This window comes from Etheostoma cragini, chromosome 2 (assembly GCF_013103735.1).
Source record: "Etheostoma cragini isolate CJK2018 chromosome 2, CSU_Ecrag_1.0, whole genome shotgun sequence".
Taxonomy (NCBI): domain Eukaryota; kingdom Metazoa; phylum Chordata; class Actinopteri; order Perciformes; family Percidae; genus Etheostoma; species Etheostoma cragini.
The window spans coordinates 12,416,863-12,431,725 of NC_048408.1; the positions used below are offsets into that span (position 1 = coordinate 12,416,863).

The 14,863-nt window shown below is 39.0% G+C and overlaps 1 protein-coding gene across 16 annotated transcripts in view; it reads right to left on the reverse strand.

Moving 5' to 3' along the window:
- The window catches only part of sh3gl2a (SH3 domain containing GRB2 like 2a, endophilin A1), a 35,336-nt gene extending 21,588 nt beyond the window's left edge, over window positions 1–13,748 (reverse strand). For all 16 annotated transcript variants that reach the window (XM_034894921.1, XM_034894915.1, XM_034894879.1 and 13 more), the window contains exon 1: window positions 13,487–13,748. In XM_034894921.1, the coding sequence (XP_034750812.1) occupies window positions 13,487–13,531 (45 nt within the window). In that variant the 5' untranslated portion in view covers window positions 13,532–13,748. The remainder of the gene's footprint in view (window positions 1–13,486) is intronic.
- Between the last annotated feature and the right edge of the window lie 1,115 nt (window positions 13,749–14,863).

Consider the following 14,863-nt stretch of genomic DNA (forward strand, 5'->3'; position numbering starts at 1 on the left):
ATGAGCACTGAATAAGGGAAACATGTTATATAAACACACAGCAGATATATATATGATTTTAATGTTTTCCCATCAGTGCCATGAGCTTAACCTGCATGCATGTAATGAAGGGGATGTCTATGATAATGAACACTGAAAATCAGTATTGCTTATTGTTATTAAAGCTCAGACTGCTGCCTGCAAAGTGTGTGTATCTATAATCCCCAGATGTATCATGACCACATCATTTTACTTTAAGATAATAATCCAGCTGCCTGTCTTGCTTTAGTTCTGTACTGTCTGTTTATTGGTCATAAATAACTAATTTAAACCGCTTTATATAGTCCAATTTATCAAGTTTCTATCAATGTGCTCCTTATATTGTCTTGTCAATTTGTAATAATATCTGATCAGATCAATAATATTTCTAGAGATGAGTTATCGCTAATAGAGAGCAGGTGAATGCCTTTATGTAAAGCACAATGATCTTAATTAGAAGTGACCCAGCAAGATTCACCAGCCATTTAAGGCTTTTATGCACAAGGAATCCAGAAAAGAAGATATAATAATATTGAGTGGACACAGCAGCCATTTTAAAACTCTGCTGCTTTCTCAACATGTTTTGGGAAGTCATGGTGTTAGTTATCATTTCAGTCTCCGTGGGAACAGTGAGGGAGGCTCAGTGAAGATGCTGCCATGTGTCTCCTAGCAGGAAGACCCTAGCTGCTTTGTCCTCCTCATCAGCTGTTTGACCTTTAATACAGAACAGAGGCAGCAAGGCTCGATGCATGCCAACATTTAAAACTGAGCAGACTCATCACTCAACACAACCAGGTAGCTGCACTCTATCAGTCGATGTCAAAAACAAAAACTCCCACAGAGCACACGACCGGTAATCAAAAACAAAGCCCAATGAAAACGTGAATCTCACTGAAATCCACACTGAGTGATGGAATCCTTGTTAGCTCCCTTTTATCTTTAATTAAAGAAGCACAACTACAGTTGGTCATTTGACAAATTAATCTTAACTTAAGGCCTATTTACCAGCTTATTTTTTGCATTGTTAAACAATATGCCATTAAGTAACAAAAAACAAAAATAAATAGATTTTATAATGATAATGTAAAAGAAGTAAAAAATGTTTGTTCTTTTGTACTAACATTAATGCTAGGCCATGTGTAGTTAATCAAGGTCTCATAATGTATAATGTAAACATTATAAATATGTGCATGAAGAACAAAATAAACCGTGAACACATTAGAAAAGAGAGGTGATAGGTAGAAGAGATCTTGAACAACAGCAAGAGAAGAAAGAAGATAAAGACAATAAAGTATGTGTGTATGAGTGTTTAAAAAATCCCTTGAAAATATATGATTTTCTCGCCTAAATTTTTACCCTTAAAAAAGTGCTGCAGTTTCCACATGCTTTGGCCCTCTGGGATGACCCTGAGTTCATAGGGAGGTTAACACTCTCAACTTGTTGTTTCTAGTGGAAGTGTGACACTAGGCCTTACTGACACAGAGCTACAGAGGTTAGAACACAGAATTTCTATTTCCGTCCAAGTAAATCATCTGAAAAATTAATAAAAAGCACTACTGTAATCATATTACATGGGCTACATACTAAAATAGTACTCTAGCCTCATGTCTCAACTTAGAACAGAAAAAATCCAGAAAAAAATGACTTATAAAATGGATTTTATATGAATGTATTTCTACAGATGTGTCTGTGCGTTTGTCTTATTTCTTATTTCTAAAAAAGCCAAAAAAGTGCTAAATACAAAACTTCTGAAATACAAAAACACATCCACATCACTCACAGATATGTCTGAAAGAAGTACATACATAGATTTATAGAAATAAGTAATCATAATTTCATGAAATGTTGAAATGCCATCAGAAGGCCATATTTTTGACTTCAGACAGCTGTAAAAGATCACAGGAATAGTTCTTGTTGGCCATGTTTGATATCAATCAACTTCTTATTGGCTACACAGGGATGCCAGTTTTATGACCTTATCTTCTAATTCGTGGGCTCCACTGTCAATCTTTCCCACGTGGGCCCAATGGCGACTGTGCGATATCATTGGCTTAGCTTGAGGGTATCTCTTGATAGGCTGATGCTATTGGCTGGGAACAAGGTTCATAGGTTCTGTAGAGGCCACAGATTCTAATGGTGTGTCGACCTTCGTTTTAGCCCGCACAGGGAAAAAAGTTACACGCTATAGAAACCGAGAAATGATGCACTCTCTAGATTTCTGAACGTCGAAACTTGGCCAGAAACTACAAGATTGTGAGGGGACCAGATAATTATGGATTACAAGGCTTGGATATTTTAATTCCTTGGAGTGTTTGCGATTTAGGAAATCAACGTTTATGAATATCTTTCACCGCTGTGGATAAAGACACGAGGACAAAGGTAGGGATGCACGCTCGATTTAGACAAAAACGGTGCAGTGTTTCTTAACTTCATAACATGATTATAACCGCTGTAAGTCACCTTATCCTTTGTGCGGGGGCTTGATGGAATCACAAGACTATAAGCTTTCTAATGATGTGCTGCATGACCGTGTTGGTGACGATTTAATGCTTGCAATTTATAAAAAACAATTCATGAAAACACGTTGTGGAAAAACACGTACCGTTTGGGGAACCGTGCTCTCAGAGAAGTTAAATGCTGGAACCACATGCCTGCAGTGAAATGGTGTTTGCACCATGACGGAAGCCAACATGTCACAATCCAGTAGGAGTGTACAGAATGTCCCTGTGGTCTGTAAGAGCCCAACGGACACCAACACTCATCTAAGGTTCCTGAACTCAACACATCTTTTTACAGCTTTCAATACAACACCAGACATGAGCTGAACAACTGCTGGCTGGCATGACGGAAGATTCATTATCATTGTTGATGAAGATAAATGTCTTTCACTTCTAACTTCCAGCTAAACTATCAGGCAGCGACACCAGAATAATGGATCCTGCAAGAAACAAGCAGTCTAGCTTTTAGAAAATCAATAAAAGCCGCTAAAAAACCCACAGACGTTCAATCACACTGCACCAATCCCTCACAAAATAAAAAAACTAATTTAATACATCCAGAGGCTGGCATGACCCATTAAAAAAAGGAGAAAATTGAAAAGCCTCAACAGACCAACATTCTCAATTTTTGATATTGACTATCTGCTATTCAACTGACTATCTGCTACTGGTCTGATTTGATTAGTTTTACATAAAGACGGTCATCTTAGGAAAAGGACACAAAGCAAAACATAATGATGCCTCAAATACTGATGGTTACTGCTGAATCTTTATATTGATTCAAAAAGAGATGTTAACTGCAGAGTATGTGTACAATATTATTAGCCAATTCAATTGATGAGTCAACTGACAGAAATCTGAAGCTATTCTTTGTTTGTGCCCATGATAATAAAGTATGTTGAGGTTGATAATAATTTGTGCATTCAAGCCCGGACACTCAAGTGTTTTTACATACAATCTCATGTAACAATGGTTGGTGTTATCTCAGTGGTGAGACACAAACATCTGCTTCAAGAGCTTTTTTAGGGAATATGCCAACAACATGAAGAAAAAACCCTGACAAAAAGCACACAAAGAATGCTTATTAATGTACACTATTTACTTCTCCTATAAAGATCATCATTTTTTATATGTTTATACACCAGCCTCCATCTATGAGTGCTCACATGAGGGGGTACAGTTTTTGACAACACATGAATAATATATCTTGTTATATATCTTCTATCAACCACATTATAGACTTAAATGTTTATATAAGGTTGTTGAACAGTAAAGGCTTGCTCAAATTAGAGTATATTAAGACTCCTTTTCTCCTAGGATTGTCACACTTTCTTAACTTTATCTACTCAAACTAATTCATCTACACTGCAAACACCTGCTTACATTGCTGCTAACTTACACCTACGTACATGCAAATATACTGCAGACCGTTTGTTATATATGAAAAAGATATTCTTCATATGCAGTTAACTCAAGATGTCTAATCCCCAGCGTGTGTGGGCGGTGTTTTGTCACATAAGGCAGAAAAAAAAACGTTTGCTTACACAGAAGCCTGTGTCACTTTGTACAAGTCTAGAAGATGAGGACGAGGCTTGTTTACACAAAGCACCAGCGTGATTCAATTACTCATACCTTAAACAATAGCATTAGAGCAATTACACATTTTAGTATGAGTCTAGATCATTTATTACTGTATCAAATATAATGAAGACTTAAAGCCGACATGATGTATCTGCCTCTTCACATGATCATTCCTTCAAAATATGAGTGTTTTTCAGCATAAAGCAAAATAATTATATATTAGCAATGCTCTAATAAATTACTGCGAGGAAGAGTCACGGATCTCTGACCCCGTCATCCGGTACATGCACCACGTTTCAGATTAAAGCTGCAGTGCTCTGATTCGGACTCACACACAGTTCCAAAGTGTGATGCAGAGTCACTGTGCTCTGATTAATCCGAGTATAATCCCTGACAAGCCATTCAGTCTCAGCTCTGCAGTTGGTAGGAGGATGCTGGGTGTATGCACAGGGTGAATCTACGGCTAGATCAACTAACATGGCTTTTTTATTTTCACTAGGGGAAGCATACAAGCACCAAAAGATACATACCCCCCCCACCTAAAACCTGATTGACACTAGCTTTAGCAGACATGTAAATACAATAAAAGCATGTTCTGTTCTCTCCCACCCCTCATTACTGTCCTCTCATGAGCCTAATTAGGCATAAGGACTGAGCACATGATGCTGCAGCTGCCTGAAAGCAAAACCTCCTCTCTGCTTTTGTTCCCATCATCCTCATCTCATGGCTTCCTCCTCTCATTTCTTCCTGATCTTTCCTACACTTCAACCTCTTTCAATCATCTTTCGTCCTGCTTTCTTTCTTTCTGCGCCACACTTTTCCGGCCCAATTGTCTTCTCTACCCCATTTCCAGCAATACATGTGTCTGCTACAATATAAAGTTCATATTATGCTGTGTCATTGCATTTTGCTCCTTTGTGATTTTAGCAGGTTATAACTCAGTCTACTACTTTGGTTTAGATTGAAACATTTTATAGATTGCTGTGACATTTTTGACATTCGTGGTTCCCAGAGGTTGACTCCTTCTTACAACAGGCTGTTTGTTAGTAAAATTTCTTGACAACTGCCATGAAATTAATTAATACTTATCCATTGTCTTTGTGAACTACGGTGATCCTCTGACAGTCCAAATTTTATTTTGACCAATAAGTTAGTTATCGACCAAAGTACATCCTCAACAGTACTTTGCCCTTACTGCTACTTTGAATTGATTATAATACTGATGTAAACCAGGCCCATGCATATTAAAATAGTCCATGTCTAAATGCTCCGAAACAGGACTAAGATTCAACCTTTCTCTATTCGCCTTCTCTAACTATTTGGTTTTCTTTACAATGATCATTACAGCCTCGCTTAAGGGCCTAGAGTGGCTGATGACTTTTGTTTTTCTTCTTGTCCTGTTTAATGTTATTTCTTTATATCAATGCAAAATGTTACATTTCTGTCACAAATCTTGACTAAAAATGTGATTGGATTGTGTGATTTGGTTCAGGAGCTTTGACTGGACAATGACCTTCAACCCTGAGTAAATGCATTACACATCAGACAATACAAGGTCTCTGGGGATGTAAAAACATCCATATCTACAAATTATGCTGCATTGCACTTCATTACACGTCGGCAGTTATAAAAGCCAATAACCAAAATTGGGTTTCGTGCACGTCAAGCTTCTGGGTTATAGATTCGGGTAATGATGTGAGCTGAATGTCCCTGAAGTAGAGTGTGTGTGTGCGTGTGCGTGTGTGTCGGTGGTTTAATTTAGTCTTATCAATGTTACAATTATTGCCCCGGATAAAAGCAAAAACGTTTACCCTCTGCAAGACTGTTGACACATTAACTGTGGAATAATCATATTAAGAAAAACCTAGTGGTATGAATGGTCAATGTCTTCAAATAATATTTTAGGGAGAATTATGCAGAACACATAAGTACCTACGCTCAATTTCTCCCTTTATTAAGTTAGATAAGACAAACCTTCACTCAGCAGTTAATAACAGGTCGTGAGAATTTCCCTTTTTCAGCACCAAGCCATCAGCAGTAACTCCTGCAGTGGTTGATGCCTGGAATAAATAATATGCCGGTCCTGAATAAAACATTAGCCGTCGCCTGAATACTGATGCTGGGAGAGAGGGAGGATCAGAAATAAGGGAGTGGAAAAGAGGAGAAAGAAACCACAGACAGTGATGAACAAGAGCTTACTTTCTATAAAACCAAACCAAACACCTCAAGCAACCACCTGAATGACTGACTCTGCAGAACAGTTTCCTTCACTCAGCATATCTTTCTTCTTGGCAGATTTTAAACTGGCTTAACACCATTAGCATGAGGACATTTAACGGGTTTACCTTGCCAGTATTTTTGTTCAAAAATTTTGTTGACCTCCAGAACAAAACTGACGTCAGAACGCTGTGAACTCCACAGCCCAGTTTTAAACCTTCTGGCTACTACATGTTCAGTCTTTTCAACAGTTTATTCAAAGTTTCTCCCAAAGTCCACACTGCTCTATTTAATCCTTTCATTGGGATATACAGCATGTCAGGCTTGCTGTGTTTATTCTGGCCAACCCTCATTATAACGTGTAGTAACAGCTCTGGAGATGGCGAGTCATGTTTATCTTATAATTAAAGAAGAATTCCGGTCGATTCCAATATATAGCTCTGTTGTTTGTAAATGTGGGGGTGTGTCAGTAGAGAGAAAAACTAAACCAATCGGTGCTGTCTGCACCATGTTATCCTCCTGCTAGTATTAGCACCCAACAAGCTTAAACAGGGCAAGTTTTAAACATGTTTTAAGCCTCTTAACGTGTTTAAAATGTCATTAAAAGTGCCTACCAATGTGCAGTGATTCCTTCCGAGGGAACACAGTGAATCTGACTGCTGTAGATGTGAAAGATATACATGAAAGTTCTGCTAATTCAGCTGTGTTTCGTTCCTGTGTTTAGAGGCAGTTAGAGGACCGTTTACAAACTACAACACATAAAAGAGATAAGACAAAAAATATGTAGGATATCAATTTAATGATTAAATAAGGTAATGTCTCCAAACGTACGACAATTATAACTTGTCTCCTGCTAGTTAAACTAAAACACTTACTTTAAAAAATAAGCATATGCCTATTTTTGAAAATATGTTTGTATGTCTTCTCGGTGTTGTAGTTAATTTGCCCTGTTTAAGCCTAATTCTAGCAAGAGGACAACATGTTGTAGGCATCACCGATTGGTTAGATTTTCTCTCTACTGGCAGCACTTCACATTAACAGACAATAGAGCTAAGTGTCAAAATTCTCCTTTAAGAGTCAAATATAAAAAGGTTGTTGTTGTAACACTCTCTAAAGAATTTATGAGGATTCTGGAAAAGACTTCATTGTTTGAAACTATTGAAAGGGAGCAGCCTTCAGAAGCTGGGATCAAATATCTGAGAAATATTTGCATTTGTCAGAGGGATAACTGAAATGTATAGAGCAAAAACCTATAAAATGTTGTCAATTAATGTAAACTGGTGGTCTGCATGACTGTCCAGTACTGGCTTTCTCTTGTGATATTACGAATATAAACTATTGCTACTACTCCGTGAATCCTTTGACCTAGATGACTGAGACATTTATTTGACTTTTTTTTGTTTTCTTTTTTTAATCCTAGACAAATTTTGCATCTGAATAATTATTTTCCAAGCAAAATACCAAACACACTAGAAGCAAAATCTAGAAGCCAATATTTGTTATAGATTGTAGTAAACTCTTTTGGGGGGTTTGTTGGACAAAGGTTATTTGAAGACCTTGAGCTTTGATTGGCAATTATTCCTTTTTTTGACAAATAGATCAATTGAGAAAATAATGGGCACAATTGGTGAAAGCAATCGATAGATGCAGCCCTACCCGGAATTTTTGAGTAAAAATCTGGCATATTAGCCATATCAACTGATGAAATTCAGTTTCTCCTAAAGCCTACAAGAAAGTAACTCCCTGCAGATCGAGCATTCTCCACACTTCCGTCTGTTAACTTGGCAGAGTCCTTCCTCCTGCTCTAGCCTTCAGTATCTCTTGGATCTCTTGGGAATTTCCATTTATCTCTCTGCCACTCCCAAACTTTTCGCTATTCACTTCTCTTTCCCCCTTCTTGTCTTCTCTTATCGCTCTTTCCTTACTCTCTTCGCCGCTCCCACCTCTTCTGTTATCTCCCAGAGGGATCTATTTTACCCTGCACTGCAGTGGGCCTCGGTGAGGATCCAGTCTGGATGAGTCACCCACTCACAATCTGTTGCCCTAAAGCCCTGCAGGCGTCAGTCACATCCAGGCACCCCACTGCTGTCCATGGGCACGCACGGATGTACATCTATGCACACTCACATGCATGCTTGCACATTCCATGCCATTTCTGAGGGAAGACAAGCTGGAAATACCTTCCGTGTCTATGTCTGTGGACCTACATATATGGTGAATTAACTTCAAATGGACCACAAAATAACTTAATTATTTGTCTCTAAACTACAAATTAAAGCAAGATGGTTTTGAATTGCAAAATCCTACTGCTACACACAATACAATGAGGATAAGACGTGTAGTACTCATATTAGTATTCAGCACACACACTGGGAAACCTCTAGTAGAACCAGGCCTGAATACAAAATAAAGGATTACTGCTCTGCTACACATTGTAAAAAATGTAAATTTACACTATCCAAATGTGTTAGCTTTTTCTTAACACCTACATGTATTCAGACAGATAAAGTAGCTACTGTACCTTGACAGATTATTTTGTTTACAACCATGGTGATAGAACATGCTGCTCCTACAGCCATTCCTCAAAAGGTGTCTTGGCTGAGTTTTCAGATCACTTCCAAATCATTATAGGTGGCATTGTTACCCAGAGTTCCCAATGTGAGTTGTCTTTCAAATATGGACATATTTATTTCATTAAGAAGTTATTTGTAGTTTGTGGTTGCAGTAATTTTCCATGTGTTTTTTTTTATTTTTATATTTTGAACACTGAGTATCTCCATTTGGAAAGAAATGTACACAGCGTTCACACAAATCTGGTGTTACTGACGATATACTGAATCAATGATACTACCATCCTAAATTCATCAAAGTGATTAGATTTAATGTTTCAAAATTATTATATGTTATAAGTAATGATATGATGCTGATCCGTGCCAAAGAATATAGCTGAAAATATGGTAACTAGAAGTATATTTAGCACACAATACTGTTTGGATCTGATTAAGGGCAATGGCTTCCTTGCAGCTAAGACTCAAAGTAGTACTATAGGTAAAGTTACCATAATAACATTTTGACCGAAAAAAGGTCAATCATATATAACCACTTTTTAAATTCATCTAACTTTCAAATTCACAAACTGTACATACAAAAATAAGTGCCTCAATGGATTTAAACATGACGCACATGCAGAAGCTTCCAAACCTGCATGTGAGGAAACTTGTTAGCCTCTTTCTAACATTAACAACAAGCAAAGCAACCATTTTATCTGGAAAAGCTACAAGACCCACCCCCAAAAGACTCTTCTTTTTGTTCTCCCCATCTCACTCTGGCATACTTTCTCAGGCTTTCTTTACATCTTCGTCATCTCCCCTCTCTCCTTTCTGTAGTTTCTATTTAATATTCATATTTTTTGTCTTCCTTCTGGCCGCACACACTCACTCCACTGAGATATGCTCTCTGCAGCCTCAAGATAAATATAAAAGATGGTAGTTAAACTGGGGGTTGACTTAACAATCACTATAGGTGTTGCACCATGCAATCTACTCTTTTGCAAAACAAGTAGTTGAGGATATAACAGCCTCAAAAAAGAAGCCTCACAACACACACACACACACACACCATGATTAAAGGCAATTTGAAGTGGACCTGCTGGGTTTTACCCTTCATGCCCCGTGCTTCCCTTCTTTATAAAATGGCCACCGTCATTAATGCACCACTATGAGCCAGGATGTCCTTGGGTAAGAGAGATATATGTCTTCCGTCATAGAAAAGTTTGATTGTGTAAAATAAATGTATGTAAGCGAGAAGGTGAAGCGGAGGATGTGTAAGCATGTGTGTGTTAGTCTCACAACACTCCTGTGACTCCATGCGTTCTACCTTTTATGGTCGGTTTGTCCCTGCAGAGCACATTAAGTCTATGATGACAAAAGGCTGCTAAACGCACAAGAATGAGGATTTTCCATCTCTCACAGAGCAGATGCTGTACACTTAATGTCAGACAAAGCTGCACAGCTAATTAGCAATTAGTGACACATCGGGCTATAAGGTCAATGCAGAATTTTATGATGTGCAATCTGTTCCCCTCTACATATTGTTGGACATTATCGTAGCTCCATGTGTTTATGGAAATGCTTTGTATTGAGATTTTATGTCATCACAGATATTAGGCCTACGATGTCCTGTACTCTGCTGTCCATATGGTTCAGCTTTCCCTACCTTAAGCCAATTTGATCCACTTTGATTTTTGCAGTTTATTGCAAGCTAGCTCTTCCTTTGATATTTGTGGTTGAACCATTAAATGTTGCACAGCAGTTAGGACTGCTTTAGGCCAACATTGGACTTTGATATGATTTTGCATCAATTTTGTCAATAAAGAAACCTTAAATTGTTGTGTTTTCAATTTGCTGTATTAGCTGAAATAAAATGATTATCTGGTTATTTCATCCAATAGCCATTACATTTTATCACCCACACCTAACTGTCCAGAGTAATGACACTGAGAAAAGAGATGACTATACATGTTGCGTGTAGGTAATGCCATTACAGGAATATTTTGTCTTTATGCTAACATAAGCTAAGTGGCTACCATACAGACATAATAATAACATAATATCATCTAATTCTCTGCAAGAAAGTGAATAAGCATGTTTCCCAAAAATTTGAACCATTCGTTTAATACTAATGTAGATTATGACAAATTCCGGTCAAATTCTTTTAAATCCCTGGCCCAATCCCTTAATCTTTGTGACCCCACCTCTTGATGTGTTGGGGTGGGGGTACTGCCATGGTGTGATTGGAGAATGTGTGTGTAAATAGCCAGATTGTTGGGTTGCTGCCTTAGTGAGTCTGGGCCTGGATTACAGGGCTGTGGCACTACAACAGAGGGGTTATTAGGAGCCTTCTGCCACTAAGAGTCTGTGGAGGGTGACAGTGTGTGTGTTGGGGGTTGGGGATGTGTATAAGGCTGAAGAACAGATGGAAGGAGACCACAGAGACAGCTAACTCTGAGCTTTGAGCTGACTTAATCACAGTGGGAGTAAAACTGTGTAATGAAGACCGTAAAAATCTACAAATTCAGATTCAGGCTGTTCACTGCATATGCAGTGATATGCATCCACACTGAAAGTGCCATAACTGTATGCATATTTACATATATGAATTCTCTTATGCACCCTTGCCTCACACACAGAAGCATTTGAGGCTGTAGACTAGAGGAACATCTGCAGGGAGTGAGAAGGCTCTGCTGATGGGTAACAATAGACTCATCACACAGAATTAACACAATCTGTGCAGCCATCTAATGCCCTGGGTTGGCTGCTGTCTACTGTCTACTTCCAATCTGACCAAATGAGCTCCTGATTAAAATTGACATGTTAACAGCAGAACACAACCTTCTGCTAATTTTTCTTAATTCCTTTTACTTGATTTCAGCCTTAAAAATTATTGTTTATATTTGATCTATAAGTGCTGCACTTCAAGAATAACAACATTCCTATGCCTGGCTTAAATCATCAATCAAGTCTCTCAAATGTTAGTGTGACATGAACAATAATATCTAATGGCAGCATAAATTACTAATAATACAATACTAGACTCTGCCACTTGGATCCCAGCTCTTAAATGTGTAAATTAACTCCTGTACTCACAAACTGCTGTGTTAGTCTCAGTAATTCAGGTCCAACATGTAATTAATAGCTTTTACTATCTACAGATATCAACTTTCAAGAAATACACAACTGTCCGTGTCACAAATAAGAAATTATATATTATTATATAATGTAAACTGGGAGCTGTAGCTAAGGCCATTTGGAAACTGGGTGAACTGGAGAACAAGGAGGGAGAGAGCAAGCATGTGTGTATGTGTGTGTGCGTGTGCGTGTGCGTGTGTGTGTGTGTATGTGTGTGTGTGTGTGTGCCTGTGTGTGTGTGTGTGTGTGTGTGTGTGTATGTGACTCAGCCAGGCTCCGGGTGTCCTGCTGTGTAACGCTTCAAGCTGACTGTCAGTGTTACTGTGACTCACCCCGAGAAACAGGACAACCTCCCTCAGATGCTGCGCTCCCGGCCAACACCAGAAATAAAAGTCGTTCTAAGCTTTGGAGTTAGTGGAAGGCCGCGGGGACAGATCTGTCCATACCTTTGACCATCAATCCTTTTGGTGACCAATGGCCAGGCTGCTTTGAGTGGGTGGTGGGGCCAAAGGGTGCAGATGACCCCGGGTTACACACGTCTTTAGTGCTGGTGTGGGTTGGATGAGGGGTCTCCAATTTGGACCATGTTGTCTCCCAGTCCATAATTTCTGATGGCGGGCCTGCATATGACCAGCACTCTGATGGCCTTCAAAATTACTGAGAGTCTGAGCTCTAAATAAAATAGCTAAGACACTAAAAGGGGGGGGGGGGGGGGGTTGCTAGGAAGCCTCTTAGTAACCTTGAACTGAGTATCTTCTCATGCATTAGTCTTATCTAAAAACAACAGATGATTCAGCATTAAAAAGGGGAGACATGACTTCATTCAGCACTGGTATCCCGCAACAGAAGATCAGTGAGTTTAGAGGGCGCCGAGGACATGGCGTGCCGCTGCTGGTACAGTAGGAGCGGATTTCTCCAAGGCGCACTTAACGATTGCGTAACATCGTGCTCCTCCTCGGAGTTCCCACTGTGTTTGACTATAGGAATCTGATTACAAACGTCCTTCTTTAAGGGCAACAACCTGCGCAAATGTGAGCGGCTGCCATGAGCTGCAGCTCTGCTGGGTTTCTGTGTGGAATGTCATCTGAAGGGTACGGATAGGATTGACGTCGCCGACATCACCATCATCACACATCATCTGTGTGCCTCCCAGATGGCCACACAGAAACAGGACTGAACCATTATCGTGGGCCTTCCTGTTAACCACAGCAAAATTCTGCGGATGCTGCGGATGCTGCAGTGCAAAACACGAGTAATAAATTATTCTATTGGTGCAATACTGCACCATATTTACAATGGAGTACATTTCAGCACCAGGACAGCACTGAGTAGGTGATTTAGAGGGAATAGATGGAGCACAGCTACAGCAGGATGCTATATGTTTAGGTGCAGCCCGAGGAGTTAATAAAGCCCGATGCACTGTTCTCCAACAATGTGACACTGCAACATGAAGATCTTGTGTTCAGGACGTCGCGTTCTTCTTACCTGAGTGGCTTTGTGGAATTGCTTCTTCAGCCCCGCTACAGACATGGTTGCTACACGGTGGTTCTAGCTGTGAATAGAAACGTGATGCTGCAGGTGCGTAAGGGAGGAAATCACGATCCTATAATTGTTTCTGGTGGGGATGATCTTGCAACCGTGGCTAACCCCTGTCTACGATGGTCTTCAGCAGAGGGATCTCCAGTGAAAAAGAGGCAGACTACAGCCCTGATGATCAGGCTATTGGTTGTCAGAGCCACATGTCTATAAAACGGTGCTGACGTCGGAGACAGCTCCTCTTAAAGCGGCCGCCGCCTCACCACGGATAGTTACTCTTAAAGGAGGATGAGGTATTTGTAATCTAGGCTCATTTAGTAGATCAAACTGGGGTACGGCAACATATAGTCTTAGTTTAGTCCAGTGGTGGAACGTATAAAAGAATAAGTACATTTACTCAAGTAGAAATTCGACGTGTTTGTAGTCTAGTTTACTTGAGTATTGTCATTTGCAACATCTCAAAGGAAAATATTGTACTTTTTACTTCACTGCACGCATCTGACAATTTCAGTTACTTTTCAGATTACAACTTTACATACCCTTCATCTCCAGTGAAAACCATGTAGTGCCTATCCTATTTATTGATTTGGAACATACACTGAAGGATTCAGTTTTCCTTTATGGGCTGAGAAAAATAAACTAAATAAAAATCCCTCTTTGATTAGCTGGAAAATCCATTGTCACAAAGCCGAAAACAGGGCTCTCATGAAAAGTGGACTTTATACATGGTTCTCAAACATATAATGATCTTACAGTATAGTAAATGTTGCAATGCTGTAGATAAAAGAGCTGAATTATTAGCCCAACATTCAACACCTACAGCAGTAAAATAGATGCAACATACACTTTAATGCAGCAGTATTATTAGTAAAATGCTGACAGGGAACATATTTTTGATACTTTACTTACATTTAGATGAAACTTAGACACTTGTACTTAAGGAAGGTTCTGAATGCAGGACTTTTACTTGTAGTGGAGTATTTTCCCATTGTGGTCTTAGGCTGCAGGTAGTTCATACCGGCCGCTGTCAATCTCTGCACCACCGGATGGCTCTATGTACATCTGTACATATTTATATTTTTCTGATCCGAGTACTTACTTTTCTAATAATATTTATTTTATGGTCACACTTGAATAAAATTTATATCATGGTTTCTTACTTTTGCTATATTATTTAATTACATATTATTCTATTCAATTTAATTTCAAGTCACTTACTTATTTACATTGCAATATTTTTCATACTATGGCCACCTCACTTTACTTTACTGTAAAATACTTTTTATATGATGCCACTTTACATTCATTCAGAATTTTTGTTGTTTG